This window comes from Oncorhynchus masou, chromosome 30, assembly GCF_036934945.1.
Source record: "Oncorhynchus masou masou isolate Uvic2021 chromosome 30, UVic_Omas_1.1, whole genome shotgun sequence".
Taxonomy (NCBI): Eukaryota; Metazoa; Chordata; class Actinopteri; order Salmoniformes; family Salmonidae; genus Oncorhynchus; species Oncorhynchus masou.
In genome coordinates this window covers 42,586,383-42,613,456 of record NC_088241.1, presented here as the reverse complement: position 1 = coordinate 42,613,456, position 27,074 = coordinate 42,586,383, and the positions used below count along the sequence as shown (strand labels likewise).

Genomic DNA, 27,074 nt, shown 5'->3' with positions numbered 1-27,074 from the left:
TGTGATGGGGGGGAGAAAAACTGAGGATGGATCAACAACATTGTAGTTGCTCCACAATACTAACCTAATTGATAGTGAAAAGAAGGAAGTAAAATATGCATCCTATTTGCTGCAAGGCACTAAAGTAATACTGCAAAATATGTGGCAAAGCAATTCACTTTTTGTACTGAATACAAATTGTTATGTTTAGGGCAAATCCAATACAACACATTACTGAGTACAACGCCAATTTTTTAAGAATAGTGGTGGCTGCATCATGTAATGGTTATGCTTGTGATCTTTAAGGACTGAAGGTTTTCAGGATAAAAAAAAGAAACGGAAGGGAGTTAGGCACAGGCAAATCCTGGAGGAAAACCAGGTTGTCTGCTTTCCAACAGACACTGGGAGATTAATTCACCTTTCAGCAGGACAATAACCTAAAGCACAAGGCCAAATCTACCTTGAAGTTGCTCAACAAGAAAACAGTGAATGTTCCTCAGTGCCGAGTTATTTAAGTCAAAACCCTACTTGAAAATATATGGGAAGCCCTGAAAATGGTTGTCTAGCATGATCAACAACCAATTTGAGAGAGCTTGAAGAATTTTGAAAATAATAATAGGCTAATTAATGTTGCATAATCCAGGTGTGGAAAGCTTTGAGACTTACAACTGTACTCGCTGTCAAAGGTGCTTCTACAAAGTATTGACTCGGGGGTGTGAATACTTAAGTTATTTTTCAATACATTTGCAAAAATTTCTAAAGTGTTCACATTGTCATTATGGGATATTTTATGTAGATGGGTGAGAATATATTTAATCTTTTTTTAATTCAGGCTGTAACACAACAAAATGTGTAATAATTCAAGGAGTAAAAATACTTTCGGAAGGCACTGTACGTATTTTCTTTCTGTGGCAGAATATTCAGGTGGTTGAAAAGCGACTTGTCGGATGTAGGTGATAAAACTAAAGGAGCAGCGATTTGTTGCTTCGCTGAACAGTTGTACAACCCACTTGAGCCGAAGTCATGAAGTCAACAAAACCCCAGCTTATGAGACTGCTGATACAATGCAATTCCAACAATGACACAATATTAGATGTTAGTTTAGATATTCTTTATTTGGGAGTCATGGTCCAATGCAGTGTTGTGTCTAGTCTGGAGACATGGCGTTTTTCTCTCCTCAGTCCCTCAAGCTAATTTGAACAGCCAGCTAGCTGTAGCCTGCTGGTGCTAAATGTTGACTCACTGAGGGGAAACGATTAGAGACACATGCTCCCATTCCACATCCCACAAGGCATCTCTATCTCTCTCTCCGCCCTCTCTCTCTCCGGTTTCAAAATTTGGCAGCGGCTGTGTTGCGTTAGCCATCAGGATGGGTGTTGGGTTACTGGGGTGCGATGTGACTCCTCGGTCAGAACTATGAGCACATACAGAGACACAGATGAAAGCCAGCAAGGCCACGCCGCCCACCTGGAGAAAGAGTTTAGAGTTTAAGACGCGGAGCAGCTCTCTCGCGCTCTCTCTCTCTCTCGTTCAAGCACTTGTGCTCTCGCTCGGTCTCTTAAAAAAAACATCTGAGTCACATGCTGTTGCCCTCTGCTGGGTGAGGGCCTGGCTCTGGAAATCTGGTAGGACAGATGAAGGACATGCACTCAGTGACCAGTTTTGTGTTGTTCAATCGTTGCTCAATTGGTCTCAAGGGACCTAAACGTGTGCCAGGAGAACATTCCCCACACTAGTACACCACCAGCCTGTACCGCTGACACCAGGCAGGTTGGGTCCATGGGCTCATTCTGCTTACCCCAAATCCGGGCTCTGCCATCAGCATGACGCAAGAACCGGGGTTAGTCAGACCAAGCAACAGTTTTCCACTCCTCTGTTGTCCAGTGTTGGTGATCACATGCCCACTGGAGACGCTACTTCTTGTTTTTAGCTGATAGGAGTGGAACCCGGTGTGGTCATCTGCAGCCCATCTGTGACCAGGATCGACGAGTTGTGCGTTCCGAGATGGCGTACGGCACACCACTGTTGCAATGTGCTGTTATTTTCCTGTTTCTGGCCCTCCTGTTTGCTTGCACAAATCTTGCCGTTGTCCTTCGACCTCTCATCAACGAGCTGTTTTCACCCACAGGACTACTGCTGCACATTGTACACAATACATCAGTGGAATGCCTACTATTAGGTATTTTATTAGGATGCCCATTAGCTGTTGCTGAAGCAGCAGCTACTCTTCCTGGGGTCCACATGAAACATGACATGATACAGAACATTTAATAGACAAGAACGTTTCAAGGACAGAACTACATCACTTGAAAAAAGGCATACGTAGCCTACATATCGGTGCACAAACTCTCTACTGTCGGTCAAATTGTCCATAGACGTGTGGTACTGTGCATTGCGATACATGCTGCTGTGTGCATCATGTCTGTGTGTCCTATCATTTTCACAAGCCCCATTTGATGTCTCTTCATTGTTCATTTCGATGAACATTCCCGGATAGGATTTATTGTTTCATAGTTTGACATCTCTCCAAATACCAGAATGATAACCAAGCTCCCAGTAGAATGGGATATCCACTGAAGTACAAGGCAGATGGATGGATGTTTCTTGGTCATGCTAAATGTGAAGTCAGTTGCGTTTGTGCTACAAGTGAAATGCTTGGGGCGGCCTAGCCACTCACTCACCCAAGGTGTGTTTGAAATTACACCCTATTCCCTATAATAGTGCACTACTTTTGACCAGAGCTCCATAGGACTCCGGTCAAAAGTAGTGCACTACATAAAGAATAGGGCGCCATTTTGGATGCAGCCACCCCCAGTGTCGCTGACTCACTGCGTCTCCCATCCCATTGGTGCAGCCCGGAGGTGAAACTAACCAGCAATTGGTTCCTCCAGACCGATTCGGAAGGCAACACCCAATCCCTTATCAACTGGCCCTCCAGGTACAGGGTGTTTTGACCCTCCTTTCCCTCCACATTCCCATCTTTTAACCGAGCCCGTTATGCCACCTTCACATCAGACCTCATTCCTCATCAACATTAATGGGTGTTTTGCTGTGTTTTCATTTCACTGACCAAATTACCCCCCCCCCCTCCCCCCTCCTCCTCCCCGTCCCCGTCCGTGTTGTCCAGTGGCCTCTAAAGCCGTTTCTATCTCACTGCCTTATAGAGTTGTCGCGTTACTTACAGTAAGTTCTCTATCGCGGGACTCTCCCTCTTGTTTCTCTACTGACTAGGCCAGACTGTCTCAGGGAGAAGGGAGGATGAGGCTGGGAGTCAGACTGTGAGAGAGAACCCTTTAGTCACGGCTCATCCCCCAATCCTTTCCCAGCATTGACTCAGCAAATAGATCTTGCACAGTCTATATCCCTCAGGCCTACACACAGTCAGAGGAACTTGAAATTAGAGCTGCAATTATTATTATTGCCGAGTTGGCTCCAATTTCACCCCAAAACATTTACTCTAAATCTCCTTAGATCTTGGCAAGGGTTGCAAAGTTGCTGATAACTTTTGGTTTTCTCTGATTTCTTGCTTATTCCCTTGTAAACTCAAGTAATCTTCCAACCAGGATTCCTGGGAAACCGGCACGTTTTGCAACCCGAAACTGGGCTCAGATCAGTAGTACTCTCGTGGGTACGACAGAGCAGTCCAAAATAGATAGATAGTGTATGTCAATCCTTATTCATGGAATTGACAGGACTGTGTTATTATGGTCGGATATACGATCCATTTCTGACCAGATAAAACCTATTATCAGCCACAAATCACAAATGGGTTGTGAATTAGACGGCTTTCAAAAAAACAAAAAAAAGCCACAAGTGAGAGTGATTCTCTGCAGTCCATCCGATATCAGCCTCGAATTGTGAGCCTAACAGAATGAAGAACAGCTGAACCTCTAGCTAGGACTTCTGGATTTAGTCACAAAGGAATGTCGTTCAAAGACGAGAAGAAAAGCAGTCATGGTGAGCTGACCTTCCACTGCCAGTGCTCGGCCCGGTTGCCCACCAGATTCACAAAACACAATCTAATACAAGCAATAGCAACTTTGCTTAACTTAACTTCTTAAGTCTATAGGCAAGGGCAAAATGGCAGTTAATAAGAAATGAAGATTTGATTTGAAGAAAAAAAAAAAAAATTGATTTGTAGTGTTCTGTGAATCCAGGCACTGGCCTACTCAGCTGTGGAAGACTGTTGTGGAAGAGTCCTCCCTGACCTTGAGTAGTAGAGACGGGTGACGAGAGAAGGCAGAGGAGAGGGAGAGACTAGTCCCAGAACCCCACAACCATCACATACAAGTCTTACAAGTGCTACGGTTAGCGTTGTATTAGCCACCACCTGACAATGGCTGCTAGCTAGCCAAGCATGTTACCAACCAACCCCCACCACCATTCAGCATGTGGTCTGACTGTGCACTGCGGCCAATTGATTCCCTGTTTATTTTAGTTCTTCATGCATTTTGCATTAGTATCTAACTGGTCAGATGGTATTACAGTACATTCATATGACTATTTTTCTCTGGGGATATCTGTGATACTGATGACATTTTGACATAAATAAATGGAGACGCATAAGGAGGGGGAGGGGTAGAGAATGGAGAGGAGTAGAGGGGAAAGGGAATGATTTATGGCTGAGGGAAGGAAAGGGATGTGTTGGGCTTTCACCATTATTTCTCTTTTCTCGCTGCAGTCTGAGTTTCAGTACAAACTGCGGCAAGTTTTTAACCCTCTCGGTCTCTCCCTGAAGAATCAGAGTTAGGGAGAGGCACGTCAAGGAGGAGGGAATCCGACAGAGTCCAGAACTGGGCCACCGTGTCGTTGAGGCCCCCCTGTGCAGGAGACACCCCCAGCCCCGGGCCACCACCTGCCCCACAGCCCACCACCAGGCTCCAGCCTACACCACCACCAACCCTCCAGGCCCACAGCCAGCCTACTCTCACCCCCAGCCTCAGCTCACCCGTTCTGGGCTGAGTGATGACCCCAGCTATCTGTCCATGGACACCGGCCCCGGTCCCAAGGCACAGCAGCCCCAACAGCCTCAGCCGGAGGAGGAAGAGGAGATGGAGGGAGAGGTGGATGAGGAGAGGAGGGGCGCCCATAGGGAGGGCAGACAGGAAGTGAGGACGGAGGGACTACTGAAGAGCAGGAAAGCTGTGCTGCCGTCGGAGATCAGACGCAGGGAGAAGAGCACAGAGGACCCGCGAGGGAGCGGCCCCAGGAGAGAGGAGGAGCAGGCTGGCTACAGCAGGGCCCGAGAAGGCCAGGGAGTAGGACACAGGAGGAAGGCTGAGCCGGAGGGGCCCAGAGGAGGGTGCATGGGAGGAGGGAGAACCAGGATGAGACTGGAGGGACCGGACACAGACCCTGAACCAATCAGACCTACAGGGGAACACGTCTCCCGCCTGCTGGCCGCAGAGGTCAGAGCCTCAGAGGAGCGCCAACAACCGCGGAATGACGACGCCATTTACAACCAGACCAGGGGAGGAGCCATGACCACAGACATTCCCGTTTCCTCCAGGCGCCCCACGTTGGACACTGGGGCCCCTAGAGGCTCCATCCCCAAGACCCAAGAACCAGGGCCAGGGTGGGTCAGAGAGGCAGCAGTCCTTCAACAATGGGCCAGTGAGGATAGGATCAGTAACGGAGACCAGAGCCCTCCAGAGACCAGGGATGCTCGTGTCTCTGTGGCCAAGCTTCGCCACTCCTACCTGGAGGGTGCTACGACTGCTACTGCCCCAGTCGTCAGGAAAACAATGCTGTAGGTGGTTCTGTTCTGTAGTACAGTGCTGTTCTACAATCAATTCTGCTAGGAGCTGCTGCTGGCTTCTATCAGGAGCTCGCTCGCTGCCCTACCCTGCCCTGCCTAGCTAACACCAACCTCCTCCTGACTGAAATAATCTGTGTGATTACTCTGAACAGGGTTTCTTTTACTAACGCATAGTAGAAACACTCATCCGATCACTAACGCTAGCAGTAGAGCGTTTCGCGGCGGAGGGTTGACTGCTGCTTTCTCTTGGGCTGAGTGCCTGGACTAGCTGATGGACAGTATGGGTTGTGTGTAACACGACGTAGTCGGCAATCAAGCAAGTCTTTGCATGCCAATGGCTTCCCTCTGCTCCTCCAATGTAGAAAATCCAGGGTTGGGGATTTTGTATGGAAGCTCGCCTCTGTTAAATGACTGCATATCTTTCCCTGTTCTTTCTTTCATTCCCTCACCGTGCTATTTACCTCTCCTTTCTTCATCGCCCCTTCTCCCTGTCTGCGTTGCGCCCCGAAGGGAGGAAGAGGTAGAGTTGGTGTACCCGGGGGGTACGGGGGTCCCCTGGCGAGGGCAGCGGGACAGTACGGATGTCCCGTGGAGGGGGGACAGGGGGCGCAGGCCCAGACTCTACATCTCCCCCGGAGAGAGTAGAAAGACTTCCGAGAGGTTTAGGACCCAGCCCATCACCTCGGCTGAGAGACAGCTGTCTGATAGGTACAGTGTGTGTACTGTTTTTTTTGTTTTTTTAAACGCATGGCAAACACAGAATTAGTCCTCGCTTCCCAGGGGTGAAGACACGAGAGAGTGGCTAGTAGTCTGCTGTGAAGGAGGCTCATCCAGAAACCTATGCCTTCTCTCTCAGGCCGCATGTACTGTGTGGGTGTTTTCATGCATGGCAAATGTAGTCCTTATTTCACCCCTTAGGAAAATACTATAGAGAGGGTCGTATAAGGAAGTGTTAGTTTAGACTGACATGAGTAGGGTTGCAAAGGGAGGGTATATTACTGGAAACTTTACCTCAGGTTATCGCAGTTGTTTGTAATTGTGTGGCCTTATCACATGTGAAATATATACAATTATTCAACACGTATTCAAACTGGTGGCAGTTTTGTAAAAAGTCAATAGCGAAAATAATGCCGTTGTTTTTTCATTAATTAGGCTAGTTTCTCTTGAACTATATGGTCTATATAATAGAAACGTATGGACATGGATATAAAAAAATGTATACTATATATGAATAAAATGTTTCATTCAAGTATGATTAGATTTTCTGTTAATCACCAAAATTACTAAACATTCTGGTAACTTTGGTAAATTACAGGTAGCTTTGCAACCCTAGACCATGAGTTTTTTTTTTTTCTTCTTAAATCAACTGTGGATCACGCGTGTTTGTGTGTTCACATATCATGTACGTAGGCACACAGGCTTATCCGGGGGGGCAAAAACCAAAAGGTGCACTCAGGTGCACACCAGAACAGAGTTTGAGGAAACCCTGATTTAGCAGACGCTCTTATCCAGTGTGACTTAGTTAGTGCATTCCTTTTAAAATGGCTAGGTGGGACAACCACACATCTGTCATAAAAGGTCCACTTTTCCTCAACTTTATCTACTTCTATATCAGTAGGTGAAAAAGTGAAGTGCGATGTTAGTTCAGGATAGACTTGTGGTCATTTTAATTGTGTGTGTTTTTTACGGGCGGGGGGGGGGGGTTTATTTTAAGATGCTCATTATAGGTACAGTGTCAGATGTTTTTTTGGGAAGATGGGAAGGGACTTTGCTGTCCTAGCTTCAGGGGGAAGCTGGTTCCACCATTGGGGTGCCAGGACAGAGAAAAGCTTGGGCTCAGCGGGAAGTGCCCTCCTGTAGGGGTGGGGAGGGCCAAGAGACCTGCGGTGGCAGAACGGAGGGCTCGGGTTGGAGTGTAGGGTTGGAGCGTAGCCTGAAGGTAGGGAGGAGGGACCGTTCCTCTTGCTGGTCCATAGGCAAGTACCATGCATGGTCTTGTAGTGGATGTGAGTTTCAACAGGAAGCCAGTAGAGTGTGCGGAGGCTCTGCCCTCTTCAGCCGGGCTGCAGGGATACCGAGTCGGTTGTACAACTTAAACGTGTCTTCTGCCTTTAACCAAACCCCTCTGAATCAGGGAGGTGTGGAGGGCTGCCTTAATAATCAACACCCATGTCTTCGCCGCCCAGGGAACAGTGGGTTAACACATTTTTACCCCAAAGGTCTGCCGCCTGCATGCTGAGTCTATCCTGCCAGTGGATATGTCATGCGGGCAGATGAATCACTCCTTTAGTTTACTGTTTAAGGTCGAGCAGACTTATTTCTGTAATGCTGTCTAATGCCTTAGACAGGACAAATCTCTCTGTTGCAATCTGATTTCTGTGCATGTGTCTCAAATGGCACCCTATTCCCTATGTAGTGCACAACTTTTGACGAGAGGCCTATGGTCATGGGGAATAGGGGGCCATTTGGGACTCCCCCGGTGTAATTTCTGAACACCACCTACCCCATCACATTACCCCTGTGGCTGCTGCTTTCTGTCTGCTCTCAATCGCTCCACTGCCTCTCTGGTAGCTGAACTCACAGTAGCAGTCCTTTACCATCGATTTCATACCACTTGATAATGGATGAATAATATGTGAGTCCTGGTGAATTTCACTGCTTCAGTGCTGGTTTTTCCTTTTCTCCTGAAGGTCTTGTTTGGGCCCAGATCTACCCAGCACTGAAGGTAAGTTCCTTTTGAACTTCATTGGGAAAAGATTACAAGGACTTCTGTAGCTGAGCTTTGAAAAGTAAACGTGCGTGCCATCGTATCAAGTTAATATGTTTACGTTCCGCAGGTCTGTAAACATTTGAGAAAGATTCCCTTTAATGAGAACCGCTTAATGACGCAAGGCTCGTCAGTACACTTCTGATTTTTACAATGTCGAAAATAAAAACATTTGAACTAGTTTTATAGAGTCATTATTGGTGTTCACAGTAGCATAACATGGCTACGGTTTTACTGAGCAGAGTACTGTTCATCCATCTGGTTCCTATAAACACACACACACACACACACACACACACACACACACACACCCTCAGTCAGTCAGCAGTGTAGTGCGGCGTCAGTCAAAGGGGATGCTTTCAAGGTGATGTCATACTGTCCTGCAGTGTGTCTGAAATGGTACCCTATTCCCTATATAGTTTAGTGCTTTTAGACTAGGGCTCTGGTGAAAAGTATCGCACTACATAGAGAATAGCGTGCCATTTGGGACGTAACCCTCTCAGATCACACCTGTATGTCTGTCTCTGCTGCTCGGTCTGCCTCCCAAACACACTGCGGTCACTTGCATCAGTGCAGGTTTAGCTTGTCTTTGTTTTATACACATTACAGACGATGATGATTATAAACCTTTGGCCTGTAGTACTTCAATTTGCAGGTATTGGACTGGTATTTAAAGTCACTGTTCATGATTCAAGCAAGCTGTTTTATTATGGGAATTGGTTTTCAAGATTCTCAGAATCTGGCTCCATTTGACACTTTGGATTTTTGCGATCATCTTTCTCTCTTGGTTCCTCCCCTCTCTGTCTGTTTCTCTCTCTCTCTCTCTCTCTCTCTCTCTCTCTCTCTCTCTCTCTCTCTCTCTCTTGCTCTTTAGCGGATGAAGAGAAGTTGGATGAGAGGGCCAAGTTAAGTGTTGCAGCCAAGCGGTCTCTCTTCAGGGTACGAAAGAACACAATGTTGCTTTGGTGTTTTCTCTCACCTGTGTTTATGTTGCATCGGGGTAGCAAGGCGTGGACAAGAGTTTGTAAACACACACACAGCGTTCCTACTCTGTGACTCAGTTACTCCACACATTGCTGCGAGCGGAGCAGCTGACTGAGCTTGATTTAGGCCTGACACAGACCGACGGAGAGAAATATGCCACTAATCAACTACATAAGCATTGAAACGGTCTACTTTTCCATACAGAGTCGCCTTTTGGCCAACTTGCATGTGGAATATACTGTCAAGAAGTGCATAGCTGTCCAAGTCATAGTAATAACACAGAGACCGCATATTTTTGAACTGAAGTCATAGTTTGCTCAAGCAGAGCGGGCCAAGCCTTTGTGCTCTTGCCAACTCCATCGCTGTCGTTGGCATGACAATTCCACAAGGAGTTGGCAAGAGAGCACACTGGCACAAGAGGTGAAGTGAGAGAGCTGACCCGCCCCAAAAATGTTCACACACAAATAAAGCGGAATGTTTTATATAGGGTGCATTTTTTTGTATGGAGGTCAATGAGAGTTTTGTGTTAGGTCAACATAACATTTAATTGCTAATTTGCTATGCGAGGCCTATTTGATCAAATATACGTTTGGTAATGCTTGCAAGAATGTACTGCTATATAAGTGGACGCGGGCGACACCTGCCTTTGCACACCTTAATTTCCATTTGTTAGAATGGAGAGGTTAGTGTCTTGTCAGCACATAGACCGTCTTTGCAGTCACTCTGTCAAGAACAGTGATCACGTGCTTTCTTTTCAATCTGTCTCATGCTAACATCTTGGGCTACATCATGATGAACTCTTTCCTCATATTTTAAGACAGTCCACCTTCACTCTCTACGCAAACGCTTCGTTAAGATTTACAAAAACAAACCTTGCAACAACCATTTCTTCCGCTCTTTTGATTAGGTACTTGGGCATCTCCAGAGGCTCTGGTTTTTAACTGAACATGTTTTTTTTTTTAGTCTGTATTGGAATTATGTTGGAATAGATTTGTATCTATTGGGTTCCCTTAAAACTGATACTTTCAACGCAAAGCTCAAACGATGACACATTCCTTTGGTCTCCATGTATGGCCTCCGGCAGGAGTTGGAGAGGAGCACTGACGGCGGTGCCCCCAAACCCCAGTCCCGGAACGCGGCCATCGATAGGCGACTGAGACGCATCCAGGACCGCTCCCGTACCCAGCCAGTCACCACTGAGGAGGTGGTCGTTGCTGCCACGTAAGTCCCACCTCCCTCTCCCTCCATCTCTTTATTCCTTCCGTTCCTCCATTTCTCTCTCCCCTCTCTCTCAGCTGCCTGTGTGGTGGAAGAGCTGGAGAGGAGTGTGGGCTCCTTGTTTTTAAACCTCAATCAATGAACCTGTCAAATGTGACCCCAACCTTTGACGTCAACACATTAGGAAACAAACTCGATAGCTATGGGTTACCCGTCAAAACCTCAAACCTAAGTGTCACTCCCTCTGTTCTGAGAGGTGATACTGTTTGCTGTCCGAGTCACAGTTAATGTGATTCAGGTGCTATGTTAATTCTGACATGCTGTATGTTCCAATATATTGTTCTCACATTCCTAGCCTGTTGGCCAACTCTCCTATTTGATATACCACCTTTGATGCGTCCCAAATGGCACCCTTTTCCCGACACAGTGCACTACTTTTGATCAGCGCCATATGGGCCCTGGTCAAAACAAAAGTAGTGCACGGTGTCGGGAATAGGGTGCCATTTGGGACGGAGCCATTTTGTTGATCGATTGCCACTGTCAGTGTTTTGATTTGAGAACATGATATGTGATTTGCCTGTTGTTTCCAGTCAGTTGGTTAATACTGGGAGGAAGGAGAAAGTGGCTAACAAGTCGCAGGGCTCGCCACTGATCCGTAGAAAATATCCACTATACAATATACTCACTATACTCTGTCTTATTGTGAAGTCTACCATCTTCATTCACAGAGGAATTCCATTATTTGTATGTTTTCCTTGCCCTTTTAAAGAATTTTCTGGATCTTTTCTTCTCCTTCTGTCCTCTCTCTCTCTTCCTGTTGTCACCTGTGTCCCCGTGTGACTCTGTCCCCTCTGTCTGTCCCTGTCTGTACTGTCACTGTAAAGTGTCCCGGCTCCCTCGTCACAAACTGTGTCTGTCGATACGACCCTAGCACGCATACCGAGCCCCACACTAGTCAGCTGCACTGTGACACCGTACAGGTACGCGCACGTCAGCATACGCGTGTGCATGGTGTTTTAGAGGTTAGGGGTCAACCTGACCTGGCCCAGGCACTAATCTCACTAGCTTGGTCCCAAATCTGTTTTGTGCTGTCTTTCCAACTCAAATGGTCAGAGTTGGTAAGACTGCACAAACACATCTGGGACAAGGCTACAATTTAACAGCAGCTACATTGGTTGAATGCATGGTTGGTTTTTCAATGTTGTTTTTGGAAGCGGACTAGCATTTGGTCCAAACAGAGTCGGTGTTTGGTTATATTAACCTTTGGTTTTGTAGAAATCGTTACTATAAATTTGTTCTCACCAGGTCAGGAGTGTTCTTTGGATGTGTGGCGCCCCCTTGTGTATTTTGCGGGAACAACCTGCATGTTTAATCTGTTGCAATTTTCTCTTTTCTTAACCCATTATGATCTTACACTGTTGTCAAATTCATGGTATCCAAGATCTCTTTCAACCTCTCAAAAGATGTAGCACAGAGATCGAGCTTTGTCAACCGGGCAATACAATGATAGTGTATTTGTCCACACTGCGGGCTATGCACTGGACTGTGTACACCCTGTCTCTGTGTGTAGCATGGCTCTCTGGCCTGCATGTTCCGGCCTGCCTTCATGTTTTTCTCCCCCCCTCTGTGGGTGTTCCTCCTCCCAGCCTGCAGGCGTCCTCACAGCGAAGAGCTGCGGCCAAGGAGCAAGCCAGGGAGGCACGGCGGGTCCAGGATGCCCTGGAGGCCCAGAGAGAGGGGCAGCGCACCACCACCACCACCATGCTCCTCCAGACCTCCTCTCCCCCCGAGGTGACCCAGGCCCAGAACCATGTATGTTTTGGTGAATGATAGGATCACAATAGAAATGTGTTTTTATTTTTTATTTTTTATCCTCAATGATTTTAAATGTGTTGTATCGACATGTGTGGTTGAATTGTTTTTTAAATTGTAAAACCCAGCAGGGCCATGGGGATGCAGAGCCAGATCTGTCCACCCTCAGCCTGGCAGAGAAGATGGCGCTGTTCAACAGGCTGGCCCAGCCTGCTACCAGGGTTACCCGGACCAGGCCTGATACCAGGGGGCGCAGGGCCAACGCCCGCTACCAGACCCAGCCCATAACCCTGGGAGACATGGAGCAGGTAGGAAGAGAGATGTATTTATTTACAGTAAATGGTGCCGGTAGGAGGGGTTCTATCTGTATCTCTGTGACGTGATCATTGCTGTAATCATGTACTATAACCCTCCTTATCTCGTTCTAACGTTGATTCAACCCTCTTATCCCACTTTCAACATAACCCATTGTTTTTTTTTGTGGCAACCTGTTTAATATCATTTCAAAGAAATGTTTCACTCGCACTCGCCCACCTTTTTCCTAAGTGTGTGAGACTATGTATCTCTGGAACAGGACCCCTCAGACACAGACACTTTTGATGAACAGGAGCTGTGTGACGAGGGCCCAGTAGAAGTCCCTCAGGGCCAGTGCGGCATTACACAAGTAAGGCTCTACCATGGCACTGCGGCCATTTTGGCTCACCAGTGTCCCTGCGTTTTACCTGCAACTAGTGTTACGCTTGGCTCTTGGCAACACTTTTGCATCGTCCATGTGCTTCTTGTCGTTTTGTTGAACAATTATAGAACATGCAAATAGCATTATCTGGGCAAGCAGCAAGCGTCCCAGTTCAGTCTATCATGAGGCCGTTTCATGTGGTTCTTGAAACCGCCGCACTCCGAACTGGTGCATTGACCCAAATTAGAACGTCATCTTCATTAGAGAGACGTTTTGAGTGTGGGATGCTCTTCTGATTTAATCTGGGGCTGCTTCATCTGAAAGTGGAGTACAGTGGCATCGCATGCCCTAGAAGCTTTTGGAAAAAAAGCCTGATTCAAAACGCACGTGTGGCTTCTGCTGCTCGTTCGTCATTGGCCTGTGACGAAGACATTGTTGTGTGATGTGCGGACGAAGGCCGGGTAATGGCTTAGTCCCAAATGGCACCGCAGTCCCAATATTTCACTGAGCTGCTCTTTGGCATGAAAGAACCCGCTGTGGTGGAGGAGAGGAGGACAAAGGGCTACTCCCTGGTTCATTCTCTGAATGGAGGGATGGACTGAATGCAGGTATTTGTCAGCCAGGGTTCATCTCCCTCCAGTCACTGTGGAAACAACAAGGTTGTTGTGACTGAAAGAGCGGGACTAAAGAATGGACTTCTTGGACTGGTTAGTACGACATACATTATAGGGTTGAAGCACAGTAACTCTTTAAGGTTCAGCGCAGTCAAACCAGATCCCCCCCCCCTGGGTTTTAAATATATCTCCACACTATGCGGTTGGAATAATAGTGTACAATTGTGAAAATGGGGATGATGTGTAAGATGCTGTTTCAAAAGATCACCTGAAATGTCAGCCTGTTTTGGTGGGATGGAGTTTTGGCCTGCCTGGTGACATCGCCGCGCGGCAAATTAGTTCTAAGACCAATCGAAAAAGACTTCCAAACCTCTGCCGGTAACAGCTCGTTTTCAGGTTTCCCCTCCCCAATCCGAACGTCCTAGCAAAATACTTGCTTGAGAAATATCTCTTGCTAAGAAGCCATGTTTGTTTTCAATCAAAATATTTTTATAAAAAAGAAACAATCGTAGTACGGTACTCGGTAGTGACTTGATATTGCGATAAAAGCGGTTGCCATTGGACTTTTTTATCATTGTTCACTCCGTTAATGGTTTCAAGGTACGAGTACAGCTTGTTCAGACAGAGCTTCGAGGTCTGACTACTCCCCCCCCCCCCCCCCCAAAAAAAAACTTGTCTCTTAAATGTTAGTGTTGTCATCTGAGCAGTTTACCTCCGACGAAACAGGTTTTTATGTCCGTTGTAAAATTGATGAGTGAAATCTGTCCTTTGACTTAGAAGATGAGGAATGTCCTTGAACTTGATGCTGTCCGCTGAATAATCATAATACAGGATGTGGAAATGATGTCACCACAAAGATGAGACTCTTCTTAAAAGGGAACATCTTGAGGTGTTCGCTTTGAGTAACATCAGATTTTTTTGTTGACTTTTATCATAATTTTGTCAGTTGAGAAGTGACATTTTTGATCAATGCTAAATGAATGGATGATTGCGTCAGTATCTCCTCATCCTTGAAAAGACTGATTCGGCGTTATTCTTGGAGCAAGTTTCTGTGAATAGAGAGCGAGAGTGGGTGGCTGAACTCATCCTGCCCTTCAGAATGTTGGCTGCATCTGGGTTCTGTTCATTAGTGCAGACTGTAGCAAAATGTTTTGCAACCAAAAACGAAAACAAGAATATCTTAGGTCACTCCCTGTTTCGGTCTGCTTCTTTTTGGTTACCAGTGAATATGACCCTGGAATCATTGTGCTTTGTGGTTGTCAGGGGGGGTGGGGTGGCGGGCAACATGACTGGTCGGGCATGGCTTTGTGATGTGGGCTGTGATTGGCTAGCCAGACTGCAGTTCTTTTGAACCACACGGGCAGGAAGTGCAATGAGTCACTCTGTGATTAGTCAGCGTGATTATCTAGAGATCCATTGTCTGTCTGGTAGCCTTGCTGCCTCTGTTAACGGGTGGACAAGCGCCTCTGCTGAGTGAACTTTCGCCCCCTCCTGCTGACCTTGTTTTTTTCCCTCTCTTTCTCCCTGCTCTCTTTGATCACTCGCTCTCTCTGTTTATCTCGCTTTCTTTCCTCCCCCTCTGTCTCGCTCCCTCTTTTCCCTCCACACAGATCCAAGCCGGGGCCAGGTTCGACCAGCTCTCCTCATCAGCTCTCAGACCTGGGGCCACGGTCTCCACAGACCACGCAGGGGACATCCACCTGGCCAGGGATTGCGGGGGTAGCCCCGCCGAGGCCGCTCTCGCTGCACCCAACCCTGGTTACTACGAGAGCTCCATCCCCCGGCACACCAGTCCTCCCACCCAGATCACAGAACCCTTCAGTGCCGTCTGTAAGTCTGTCCCCGGCCCCCACCAACAGGCCTCTCTGGATCTCCAGAGCCACCAGGCTGACACGACCACAGTCCTCCCCCAAGAAGAGGAGCACGGTCTGGGAGGAGGGAAGAGGAAGCTGCCCTCTCCAGAGGGAGTTGTCAGACAGGCCCCCCTGCCCCAGCCTCCGGCCTGGTCTGGGGGGACGGAGTGGGAGGAGGTTCAGCGTGTAGCCAGGAGAGGTGAGGGTGTGGATCCCCAGCGCTCGTTGATGAGATCAGAGAGCCAGGACCAGAGACTGCACCAGGAGCAGAGGGGCTATCTAAGACCGTTATCACAAGAGCTGCAGGACCCAGACAGGCTTGGGTCAAAGGTCGTCAGCACTGGTAAGCCTCTCGGGGAACAAGCCTGACCGTAGGAAGGATGTCTTTTCTGTGTCTTTCACTTTCTCTCACTTTGCCTCTTCACTCAGACTTTTTACAAATCCACTTCAAATTCATTCTCTCCTCTCTCCCTCATGAGTGATCATTTGTGTGTGTGTGTGTGTGTCTAATGAATGAATTTCCCATTCCGGTCATTCGACAGATCATGTTAGCTGTCTGTGTCTTGGTGCACCCACTTCTATGCTCCTGTTGTATAGTAAATCCATCTACACTACTCGCATGTCAACATAGCTAATACTCCCACACTTCACGTACCAGAGGCTTGATCTCTCGTTAAAAAAAAACAAATTTCCTGTTGTCTAGAAATTATGTTCACACACACTGGCTGTGGTTTCCCTTCATGCTTTCCCTTATTTGACAGTGGGTAGACACTAGCTGGCTCGCCCCTGTTTGTCTCATCAGTCTGCATCAGCGTTTGACGTGTCCCCCAGTCTGCTAGGGCACGGACCAGTCAGAAGAAATATGTCGAGACAGACAGACGGAGGTAGGGAGGGAGAGGCCAGTTGCTAGATGCAGAGAGGCAAAGAGAGAAAGACTGGGAGAGGAGGGCTAGTAGTGTCCAGGGGGCCACAGAGGGAGAACAAGCTGAAGAGCGAGAGGAACACTTACTGGTTAGTCAACTGTGTTACGTTGTGGCTTCTGTAGAGAGAGGTTCTCTGTTAGTGGAGGAGGAGAAACTAGACTGAGGCTTTTAACACTTAGTGGCCGCATTTTCATCAGCCGCTTCCAGCTTCTTGATAAGTGAGTGTGGATTTGGTGTGTGTGTGTGTGTGTGTGTGTGTGTGTGCGCGCGTTCATGTCAACATGATTGTGTGTTTGATGTTGCTTTTGCACTGCCTGCTGGTTATTGATTGTGTTAGGAGCTCTCCTAATGTGTGTGTGTGTGTGTGTGTGTGTGTGCAGAGCTGCCGGAGCCCAGCGTGTCATCACTGAGAACAGCAGTAGCAGCAGGGCCACTAAGGAGCGTGTCTCTCGCTCCACACACCCATCTGCCTCAGGAGCTGGGAGGAGCGGATTCGCACACGGACCGCAGCAGTGGTCTGGGACACACACACAGCCTGGTCCAGTCGGAGCAGGAGGACATGGAGCTCTCCGAAGCCATGTCAGCTCGACAGATGTCCATCAAAGACAGGTGAGCTCCTCTTCTCTTTCGCATCAAATCAACCCTGGGTTGACCAGGCAAAGCCTCGCAGTAGTCGTCTCCGTGCAGCTCGTTTGGGTAATTCTTATTGGCGAGGCAACTTCGCTCATTCGTTGTGTACACATGTGAGAGCACATGACATCGTTTTTGTGAATGCTGTGTTTCAGTCGGTCAGAGGGGACAGCCGACAGCCACATTATTTTTTATTTTTTTTTAAATTGTTGACTTGTGTTGGATATTGACACTCATGACTCAGTCGGTATGTTTATGCTTGTCGACTTGTATCGGCTTTTGATCTGAGGCCTGTGAAAGACTGCTTTTTGTTTTTGAGAGATGGTGGGAGCCTCACCTTGACTCTCACTGTGGGAATGTAGGTTGCAAATGAGGAGGAGGTAAAGAGGCCGGGAGCAAGCAAGGGACTGTTGGGTTTGTTTTGACGCGAGTTCAAGGAATCTATTTTGGGCGTTAGGTTGGTTGGTGCCGAGCACTCCACGAGGAAGTGCTCGAGAGAGAGATGGAGAGAGAGATGCTCTAACTAACAAACCCCATTCCTCTAGACTCTTTTAGAGGGAGAAATTGAGCTTGTCTCCTGTCTCTGCTGCTGCAAATCAACCTGCTGTAGCCACGGTAGCTAGTCACCTCTATGGAGGGATATTATTAGTGGCAGCAGAAATTGAGTTGGATTTGAATTGAGCTGTACTGTCATCTCTGTCGTAATAGGTCTCTTAACCCCGTCGACGAGATTTGGTCTCCGCGAAATGTACCGTCATCCTCTAGAACTAGGTCTATCGCTAAGCAATATACTGAGGCGTTTCCGTTGACCGCTGTTATTCAGAAAAGCATTTTCTAAGGGGATCTAGATGGCCAATCTCTTTATGAACTGCTGTAGCTGTCGATTGTAGTCGTGCCATTGTTGTTTTGTCATGCTCTGGAGAATTGGGGAATGCCGGCTGTGGGTATATTAATTTACATCTACTTTAGGGAATTGTAATGTTTCCAATACAACAGTATTACAGACCAGTGGTTTCATACATCCAATCAAGTGATTACATAAAGCTTGTTTCAGTCAGTTCGCCCGTGTCAACATGCTGGCCGTTGAGTGGTTGCAGTTGTTAACCCACCAGGCTAGGATTGGCTTTTAAATTGATTGATGACATAGTGGAATAACATGTGCTTCCAATGACTTCCAAAGTGTGTGTGTGTGTGTGTGTGTGTGTGTGTGTGTGTGTGTGTGTGTAAATCAACCTCTATTCAGAACTATCTGCAAAGTTGAGAATGTGCGTCCTCTTGAATCCTCCATGAAGTACATAAAGGATCCATCATTGGCGTCACGTCACAAATTCTTTAGCGGTTTGTGGAACCTCTTGCCTCAACAAGGTCTCGTGTGTGTGTGTGTGTGTGTGTGTGTGTGTGTGTGTGTGCGCCCAGTGGTTTGGTCGGTCGGCACTTCTTCTCAGCTACAGCTGTAGATGTCTCTCTGTGCCCCGATCCATTTCTACAGACGTCATTCTCTGACCCGTTTCCCCCCAAAAACAGGCCGTCCACTCATGGTTGGACACACAGCGGTGTTTGTGCGCAGAGGGCGCCACGGTGCCCCAGGCTTTAGAACCACTATGCCGGTCTCCTACTAGTAATGCGTCCCCTTTTATAGTCCACACATTTTCCCCGGGGGGTCTCCTAGAAAGCGCCCTCTGCCTTCCAGGTTCCACATAGTCTGAAGCTGGAGATAAACGCTGCTGTTCTTCAGTCTGAGGGACTGGCTATGAGTACGGTTACACGCACACAATAATGCAATTTGTCGTGGCTCGTCAGATTTTGATATAGTAATTTAACTCAAAGGTTTACATTGCAAGAATAGCGATGTCCCTAATAACCCTGTTTCCGTGGACACATCTGAAATCCTGCTACCTGATGGCACTCTGATAAATGTGTAAAGTCGTCTATTCAAAATAAACATTCCACTACAGCGACCATGTTATTTCTGGGAAGCGCATTTGATTCGGAGTTCGGGACGTATGGAAGTTTGTGTGTAAAACGACATTGTTTTTCCGAACTCACTTCGTTTGCGCTAAAGGAGGGTGGCTCACTCGGCTGGTGCTGACTCGTACGCGGATCCAATACATCCGCTGGAACGCCCATTGAGGTGTCTGCATGTCCTACTCATTTGAGAGAGCGCTCAGAAAAGCAGGTGTTTTAATGAGCAGATGAAAGATGAGCAGAGGAAAGAGCGTTTTACATAACTCTTGCATCATCTGCCTACATCGAATGGTTCCTGTGCGTGTAAACGTACTCACTGTGCCTGTGATCTGGATCTGTCTGTGATTCAATCAACTAAGTCAAGTATACATCTGTCTTGTCCCTGTCAATTCCATGTGCATTTTTTAATTTTTTTTATTTTACCTTTATTTTACTAGGCAAGTCAGTTAAGAACAAATTCTTATTTTCAATGACGGCCTAGGAACAGTGGGTTAACTGCCTGTTCAGGGGCAGAACGACAGATTTTGTACCTTGTCAGCTCGGGGATTTGAACTGTGCAACCTTTCGGTTACTAGTCCAATGCTCTAACCACCAGGCTACACTGCCGACGTTACATGTGCCTGTTTGTTGATTTTGATTTAACTGAATATATTATTTCTACCTCTATTCGGGTACATATGCCAGCCATTGCCAGTGGTACGTTTTGACTGTTTTGTTGGCCATAACAACGACGTTATCCTCAGGGTTCTCCTGCTCGGACATTTGACGTGAAACTAAATCGGACATTGGCAGCAGACTCCCAACTCTTGTTTCATCATGACGGACAGTTGTACGCGTGGTTGAGCCCGACTGTGCTGTTGGTGTCATCTGTGCGTTTAGCTAAAGTCCAGACTGAGGCTGACAGTGAGCCTGCAGTGTGACCTGCTCTGGTTAGCCTCAGCATCACTCTGTCTCTGCGCCCTAAATGGGACCCTATTCCTCATGTAGTGCACACATTGTGACCAGAGCTTTATGGGCCCAAACATGGTGTCGGAGCATCTACGCTCTCTGATTGGCTCCTTGTTGAGTCTTCATTCTAAATAATGGACCTAGTTTGTGACTGGCTTGGTCTAGGCTAAGGATATGTTCTGGACTGTAAATGTATGACTAAGCAGAGACCAGAGGGGCATCTATGGCGACCTACAACTACCATCCATCCCTCCATGAGGCAGAGTTCAGCTCTCACACAGCCTGTTGTCATTTCTCCAGTTCCAGTTGACCTTTACTGGACAGCTGGGTCAAAGGATCCACTGCATGCTGTGTAACCTGTCTTTTGTGTGTTGCACAACCATGGTCCCCGGGTAGAACCAAAACTGATGGCTCTGTCTGTGTGTGGCACTGTGGCCATCTGTGTGGGGCCCTGTGGCCGGCACTGTGTGGAGCCCTGTGGCCGGCACTGTGTGGGGCCCTGTGGCCGGCACTGTGTGGGGCCCTGTGGCCGGCACTGTGTGGGGCCCTGTGGCCGGCACTGTGTGGGGCCCTGTGGCCGGCACTGTGTGGGGCCCTGTGGCTCTCTGTCTGTATGTCAATTCGATTTGCTTTATTGGCATGACGTAACAATGTACATATTGCCAAAGCCTACTTCGGAGATGTACAATATTTACATGCTGTGTCTGTCTCTCTCTCAGGCTGGCCCTATTGAAGAAGAGTGGCGAGGAGGACTGGAGGAACAGGATTAATAAGAAGCAAGACGTGGTGAAGGTGGCCGTGTCCGAATGCCACGCTCAGCTATGGGAGGTGGAGCAGAGCTTCAAGAAGAAGGTAACCTGACTACTACTGTATATGCTGTCCTTTATCCACACTTCTAGTCAGACAGCTATAACCTCTACTATAGACTTTACACAAATACATGCTTCGCCTTTTGGCTGACACTGATGCGTTTTAAAAACAAGTCAAACAGGCTGTCTTTCAGCCATCATTTTGGGGAAATTACAATTTGTTGCCTACTTTTCTAATCAAGTGAATCCAAAAGGGCTTATTGTAAAAACACTTGTCTAAATAAATGAATCCTATGTCCAGAGTGTGTTGCTTCCTTCTCTCATCGCCTTCAGACACCTTTTCATTTGGATCACTGAACCATAAATAAAGTGGAATGACGAGTTCAGTATGAACTTGTTGTAAATGGATATTGAGTCACAGCTGTGGGTGTCTCTAAACAGAGGTGTTGTGTATGTTGTCATCTATAGTGTGTGTGTGTCTGTCCTTTCACTTATAATGCATGCTACTTATGACACTTATACGCTTCCCGACGCAATTTGTTGTACCAGAATTGCCTTTCATATCTTCAACTGCACTTACACTCAAATATGATAGTCATTGGTGATTACTCAGGTAATAGTATATGTAGTACTGTATTAACACCTAAGTTGTCTGAGTTGCTAGGTCACCGTGTGTATTTTGAAGACATTGTACCGTTGTTTCCAAGTGACTGTAGTACTTAGAAGACCAGAATTTATATATGTAAGGTTGGCATAGTTTTCCTAAATCAAGCCAAGAGAACTTCCTGTGCAATATCAGGAAATGTATTGATTGATATGGCAGACATGTGCTTTCTAGTTTTGCACATTTATTTGGCCCAACCTGAGGCTATGAATCGAATTCTGTCATTTCGAACCTTTCGTTTGTCTACTGTTTTCTTTCAGACCTGCATGTGTGGTCTCGTCTTTAGCCTTTTCTGTAATCAATGTTTGTTCTATATAACTTCTCCTACTCTGTCTATTTGTCTTTATGTTTTGCATGTCTTTTTTCCATCTAAAATAAACCTTTATTTCAATCTCTGCATGCGCACTGTAGTTATGTTATGCGAGTGTTTTTTAAAGGGTGGGGGTTGGTGATTTTTCCACATACCTCTCTCTTTTAGAACTATTCACAACCTTATCTATCCCCTTTCCGTCCATGCAAGCAGACAAACCATGTTTTGGCTCACCAATCCATGTTTTCTCAGCTTTTGTCGTAACACGAGTGTTTATTGGCGATAACCGAATGAAAATATTTCCCGGGTTTTCCACATGCGATGACACCAGCCCAGAAAAAAATGCACACTGCTCTTGTCAAATCATTACGCCCTTAAAGGATGTTTTAAAAAAAAAAATACAAAATAATTATGAAACCAAAAGGTTTTTAATGCCTGCGTCCGTATCCATGAAGTATCTCAAAGTAGAAGTGTTGATGTAGGATCAGTTTTCCCTTTTAAATCATAATTAATAAGATTACATGGACAGGGGGGCTGACCCTAGATCAGATCGCTTACTCTGAGATGCTGAATTGGTTACACACCCTGGTCTTTTACCTCTGCAGATTAAACGAAGAACACCGACGAAACGAAATGTATAAAGTTGAGACCAAAGCATAGAAGTGAAACGAGTAGTGAATCAACTAAAACAGACCAGGTTTAGGGCTTCAAAGGAAATCGGGAGGAAGGATGGATGTTTTTGTTTTTCGCTCTTTCTTTTTTTTTCTTTTTCTTGAATGGTTTTATCCTCCCGTTCAGCCTGGCCAGTGAGCTCAATCAAGACCACCTCCCTTCCGAGATCAAAGGAGATGTACTGTAGCCTACAGTACAGTAGGAATTGGAGAGATTAGGGAGAAACATCCCCTGTTTATGAGATTATAATCTGGCATGTCATTGGTCCGTGTTGATCCTACAAACTTTGTTTGAATGACACCTGCTGGAATATAGTTTGCGTTTCAAATTCAACCTCTCCGTAATCCAAAGATCAGTGACGGTTTTAGAGGGTGAGGGAGAGCGGTTGACGTTCTGGGTCAGCCATGCGGATGACAACCTAGTCTACCCGAAAAGAACACTTGTCCTTTTTTTCTTTTCTCCCTGCTGTGTTTCTATAGGAGGAAGGGATGATGATGATCGATGAGTTGGCTGTTTCTGATCAGCTCTGGGTAAGACCGGTGTGTTGGGTTCCCCACGAACACACACCCTGGCGTGTTATACACTAGTAGTGGTGCTTTTACGGGTGAAGGTTTGCAACGTTCCGGTAACTTCTCAAAGTTCTCATCTTTTCTCTGAAATCCCGGTTGGAGGATTCCTGGGTTTCCTGCTTATTCCCGCCTGAATCCGGGACTCTTCCAACTGGGATTCCTTGAAACCCTGGGAATTTGGGGATTTATACCCAATCAGTTTATACCCATCTATACCCAATTTAATACCGTGGTGTGAGTGGCCTGCTCTAATTCAGTCCTGCCGCTCATCAGGTGTCTTATTAACTGTGGTTGATGCTGTAGCTTCGAGTCTCAAGGCTGTCTCATCGTGTGTGTGTGTGTGTGTGTGTGAGAGAAGTGGTGATTTGATGCTGAAACCCATATTCCCTGTCCATACAGCCATTAAACCCAAATGTATAAACTGCGTGATATTGAATGTGTTGGATGAAGGTGTTACTTTCAAGCTATGACGGCGATTCCCATTTTTACTAACCACTGTCAAATTACACATCTGTAAAACACAAGGTTGCAGGTATCAGTGTTTTTCCCCCCATCTACTGTTTATTCCCCTCTGTCGTTGATTATGTCCTTTCTGTCCATCTGTGGGAACCTGTCTGTCTTCCCTGTCCCTTCCTCAATAGGAGCCGGTCTTTTCCACCCCTTTCTCTCCTCCTCCTGATCTCCCTGACGGTGATCTAAGTGTTGATCAGTACAGCCAGGTGAGACCATGCATCCGGTGTGATGGCCTTCATACTGTACCTGCTTGCATAGCCAACCTAGCTCCCTGCTGGTCTGAGCAGTTGTTGTTGTTCTTTTAAGCTGTTAAAGCCGCTATGCAGATAGTGTTAGTTCGCGATAACGTGCTTATTACAAAGTATCTAATGCCAAAGATCATGATGCGTCTGAGGCATACAGTATCTTACCATGGTGAGCTCATCTACTTTATGAAGGCATGTTCGCTATATCCACTGTATACTCTCCCAGAAAATACCTCGGCCTGTTTTCTGCTCCAACTCTCCTGTTAAATCTGTTACCCTGAAGTTCTAGGACTCTCCCGAGTTGTTCTTGCTCCTAGAGTTGCTAGCCATGCGTCTGGAGGCATTGTAGTGATGTTGACGCTTCATGGTGATGGCGATGAAATGTTACACCTTTTGGCGCGTCTTCTGGCTAGCTCTTTTAAAAAATGTTAGGCTGCATCCTCTGCCCTCCACTCTTTCCTCTCATTTCACCCCCTCTTCTTTCCTTCCTCTGTTCTTCCTTTCCTCCTCCCATCACCCATCTTCCCGGTCACATGAAGGCTACCAGCCCCCCCACGTCGAGCATCTTCAGCCCCCCCACGTCCACAGTGACCAGTCCCTCTATGGCTAGGGATGAGAGGCACCCCTGGAGACGGAAGGTGACACATTCACCCACTCCAATAGTCAACAGTCACAGACTGCGTCCCAAATGGCAACCTTATTCCCTATGTAGTGCACTGCTTTTGACCAGAGGTGAGGGGCCATGGTTAAAAGTAGTGCATTATGTAGGGAATAGGGTGTTATTTGTGACACACACACTCGCAGGTAGACCTGCGGTCATATGCAAAGAACTGCTGTGCACGGTCACACATACAGTAGGTCTAGTGTATGGACAGATACAGAACTTGGATGTTGGCTACAGAATATTGGTGTCTAGGGGACCCTTGTTTGAGGATGTGTGTGTGTGTATACTTATGGTAAATTATCTTTTTGCGTATGTTAGCATTTGTGTGGTAGACTAGTTTTTTAAACGGGTGAAAATGTGTGTGTGCTCGACATGCCTGTGGCGCTTTGTGTTGTGCTGGTCGTGACGTCTTCCAACTCCCATGCTTCTGTGGTGATTGGGTTCTCCTACAGTAGATGAACAGTAAATGAGTATTGTGCATTCATGCCGTCCATCCACCATCTACATTCTCTCACTTCTCTCTGTCAAACCGGTGCATTCATGTGATGGTGAAGGCCGTTTTCTAAAGGGTAGTCTGTGGATCTGCGAGAGTAGACACCAGGCATTTATTTGAATGCGGAGGCATGCGAGTAGGTCGGCCACTCTGAGCCAAGGCCGTTGTTTGATGTTGTTCAGTGGTTTGCTACAGTTAGTGGAATGGAGATGATCTATTAGTTAGTAATATCTGTGGGGTTGTGGTGTAGTACCATCTTCAAAGTTCTGAACATTTTACCTCACTGAATGGCACCCTATTCCCTTTATAGTGCACTATTTTAGACCAGGGTCCATCAATAGTAGTGCACAATAGGGAGCCATTTGGGACACAACCCGTGCTTCACATCCCCCTAACCTCGTGTGTGTGTGTGTGTGTGTTCTCCTAGCAGAGGATGGGAGGAGGAGAGGAGACCCAGAGCCGCCGTATAGACATGTCTATCCAGGAGAGGAAGCAGCTGATTGTGGCCCGAGAGGAGGCCTGGAAGTCCAAGGGCCTTGGGGCTGCCAACGACTCCACGCAGTTCACCGTGGCCGCACGCATGGTCAAGAAAGGTCAGGGGTCATCTAATGCTGTATGATACACCCCCGCGGCAAAACACGTGCGTGCATACGATCACGCATCCGCAGAGCTAGGGTTTGTGTAGTCAGTAGATAGAAAGTGGTCTACGGTGTCAATTCCCACTTCTGTTACACACATTCCATATAATCCTGCCGTTCCTTTTTTCACTCAGGCAGCTGTAAAACACATTTCACTGCACCTATCCGGTGTATGCTGTATGACCATTTAAATTTTTAACTGTCTTAGTTTTTTCACTTGTGCAGGAAGTTCGTTAATGGACCCCCTATAATCCAATTAGCAGTATGACCTACATTAGGTGCGGTACCCGTCAGACAGATGTGTTTCCTGTCCCCAGTCAGTCACTCCCTTATTTACTCAGTCTCATCTGTTGTTTCACGTAGTGGAACATCCCATGTATATTATGTGTCTGTTTCAGGTCTGGCTTCTCCTTCAGCTCTCATCAACAGCCCTGTCATGTCTCTCCTCTCCAAACCCAAGAACACCACTCCTGCCATCTCCAAGCCTCTAGAAGGTCAGTAGCCCAATTTGGCTGTGTGCACTCATTCACTTGCACTGATTCATTTAAAAGCATCGGATTGGTGAAGATGGATAGTTTGGCATGTTTATTAGACCAGTCCAAGCGTTTAAACGCTTGAGGACTGAACGAGTTCACAGTGAGAAGGGGATAAAAATCATAATTCTGCAAGAACCTCTCTCTCCTCTCTGCTGTGTCTCTCTTTCTCCGTCATGTGAGGCCTCACCTTATTCATTTACTAGGCCCTAATCATGACATGGAGGGTCTGAGTCACCTTGTCGTGTGGGGTAAACGGTTGTGACTGGGTTGTGTCGTTGGGGGGTAAACAGTTGTGACTGGATTGTGTCCTTAAGTGTCATTAGACACATGCAGTCCCAATGTAAACACCATGAACGAAATCTGTAGGAGGCTTCTTTATCCCATCCGTGTTATTGAAAAGTCAATAGCACTTAACTTTATCCCATCACTACAAAACTACTGTATGTACCAATTAACTTAGGACTGACCTACAAAACGTAATCAATTTTCCCGATGTTGACAGTTGGCTATAATCAGTCATCTTTTATTTTCCTTTTATGAGAAATCAAGGAAATATCTGAACCTGAAGGTGTTTTCAAAATGATTTTGCTGTTGTGCTGCCTTTGTTGTATGCATGGTAGGTCTTCTAAACTGCGCGTGTAATCACTATAGCGACAGTAATTATTGGTGTGACGGATCGTTGTAATTCTGTCTGGCAACCAATGTCTAATGGAATGTAAACCCTGGGATAGTGTTTGGTTGTCCTCACTGACTGAAAAGCATTTATGCATGAGAGTGAAATTTCAACTTCATTGCAATCAACACACACACTTCCAGGTTGACACATTTCTGGTG

General features: G+C 46.8%; 1 protein-coding gene across 1 annotated transcript in view; it reads left to right on the top strand.

Moving 5' to 3' along the window:
• Nucleotides 1–27,074, top strand: part of LOC135522628 (supervillin-like) — a 50,391-nt gene that overhangs the window by 5,273 nt on the left and 18,044 nt on the right. Inside the window, exons 5-20 of the mRNA XM_064949073.1 lie at nucleotides 4,718–5,728; nucleotides 6,248–6,445; nucleotides 8,428–8,462; nucleotides 9,379–9,443; nucleotides 10,573–10,709; nucleotides 11,591–11,686; nucleotides 12,353–12,518; nucleotides 12,647–12,826; nucleotides 15,419–16,004; nucleotides 16,965–17,193; nucleotides 20,847–20,979; nucleotides 23,062–23,112; nucleotides 23,793–23,870; nucleotides 24,449–24,547; nucleotides 25,494–25,659; nucleotides 26,103–26,198. Of these exons, the coding sequence (XP_064805145.1) occupies nucleotides 4,718–5,728; nucleotides 6,248–6,445; nucleotides 8,428–8,462; nucleotides 9,379–9,443; nucleotides 10,573–10,709; nucleotides 11,591–11,686; nucleotides 12,353–12,518; nucleotides 12,647–12,826; nucleotides 15,419–16,004; nucleotides 16,965–17,193; nucleotides 20,847–20,979; nucleotides 23,062–23,112; nucleotides 23,793–23,870; nucleotides 24,449–24,547; nucleotides 25,494–25,659; nucleotides 26,103–26,198 (3,326 nt within the window). The remainder of the gene's footprint in view (nucleotides 1–4,717; nucleotides 5,729–6,247; nucleotides 6,446–8,427; nucleotides 8,463–9,378; nucleotides 9,444–10,572; nucleotides 10,710–11,590; nucleotides 11,687–12,352; nucleotides 12,519–12,646; nucleotides 12,827–15,418; nucleotides 16,005–16,964; nucleotides 17,194–20,846; nucleotides 20,980–23,061; nucleotides 23,113–23,792; nucleotides 23,871–24,448; nucleotides 24,548–25,493; nucleotides 25,660–26,102; nucleotides 26,199–27,074) is intronic.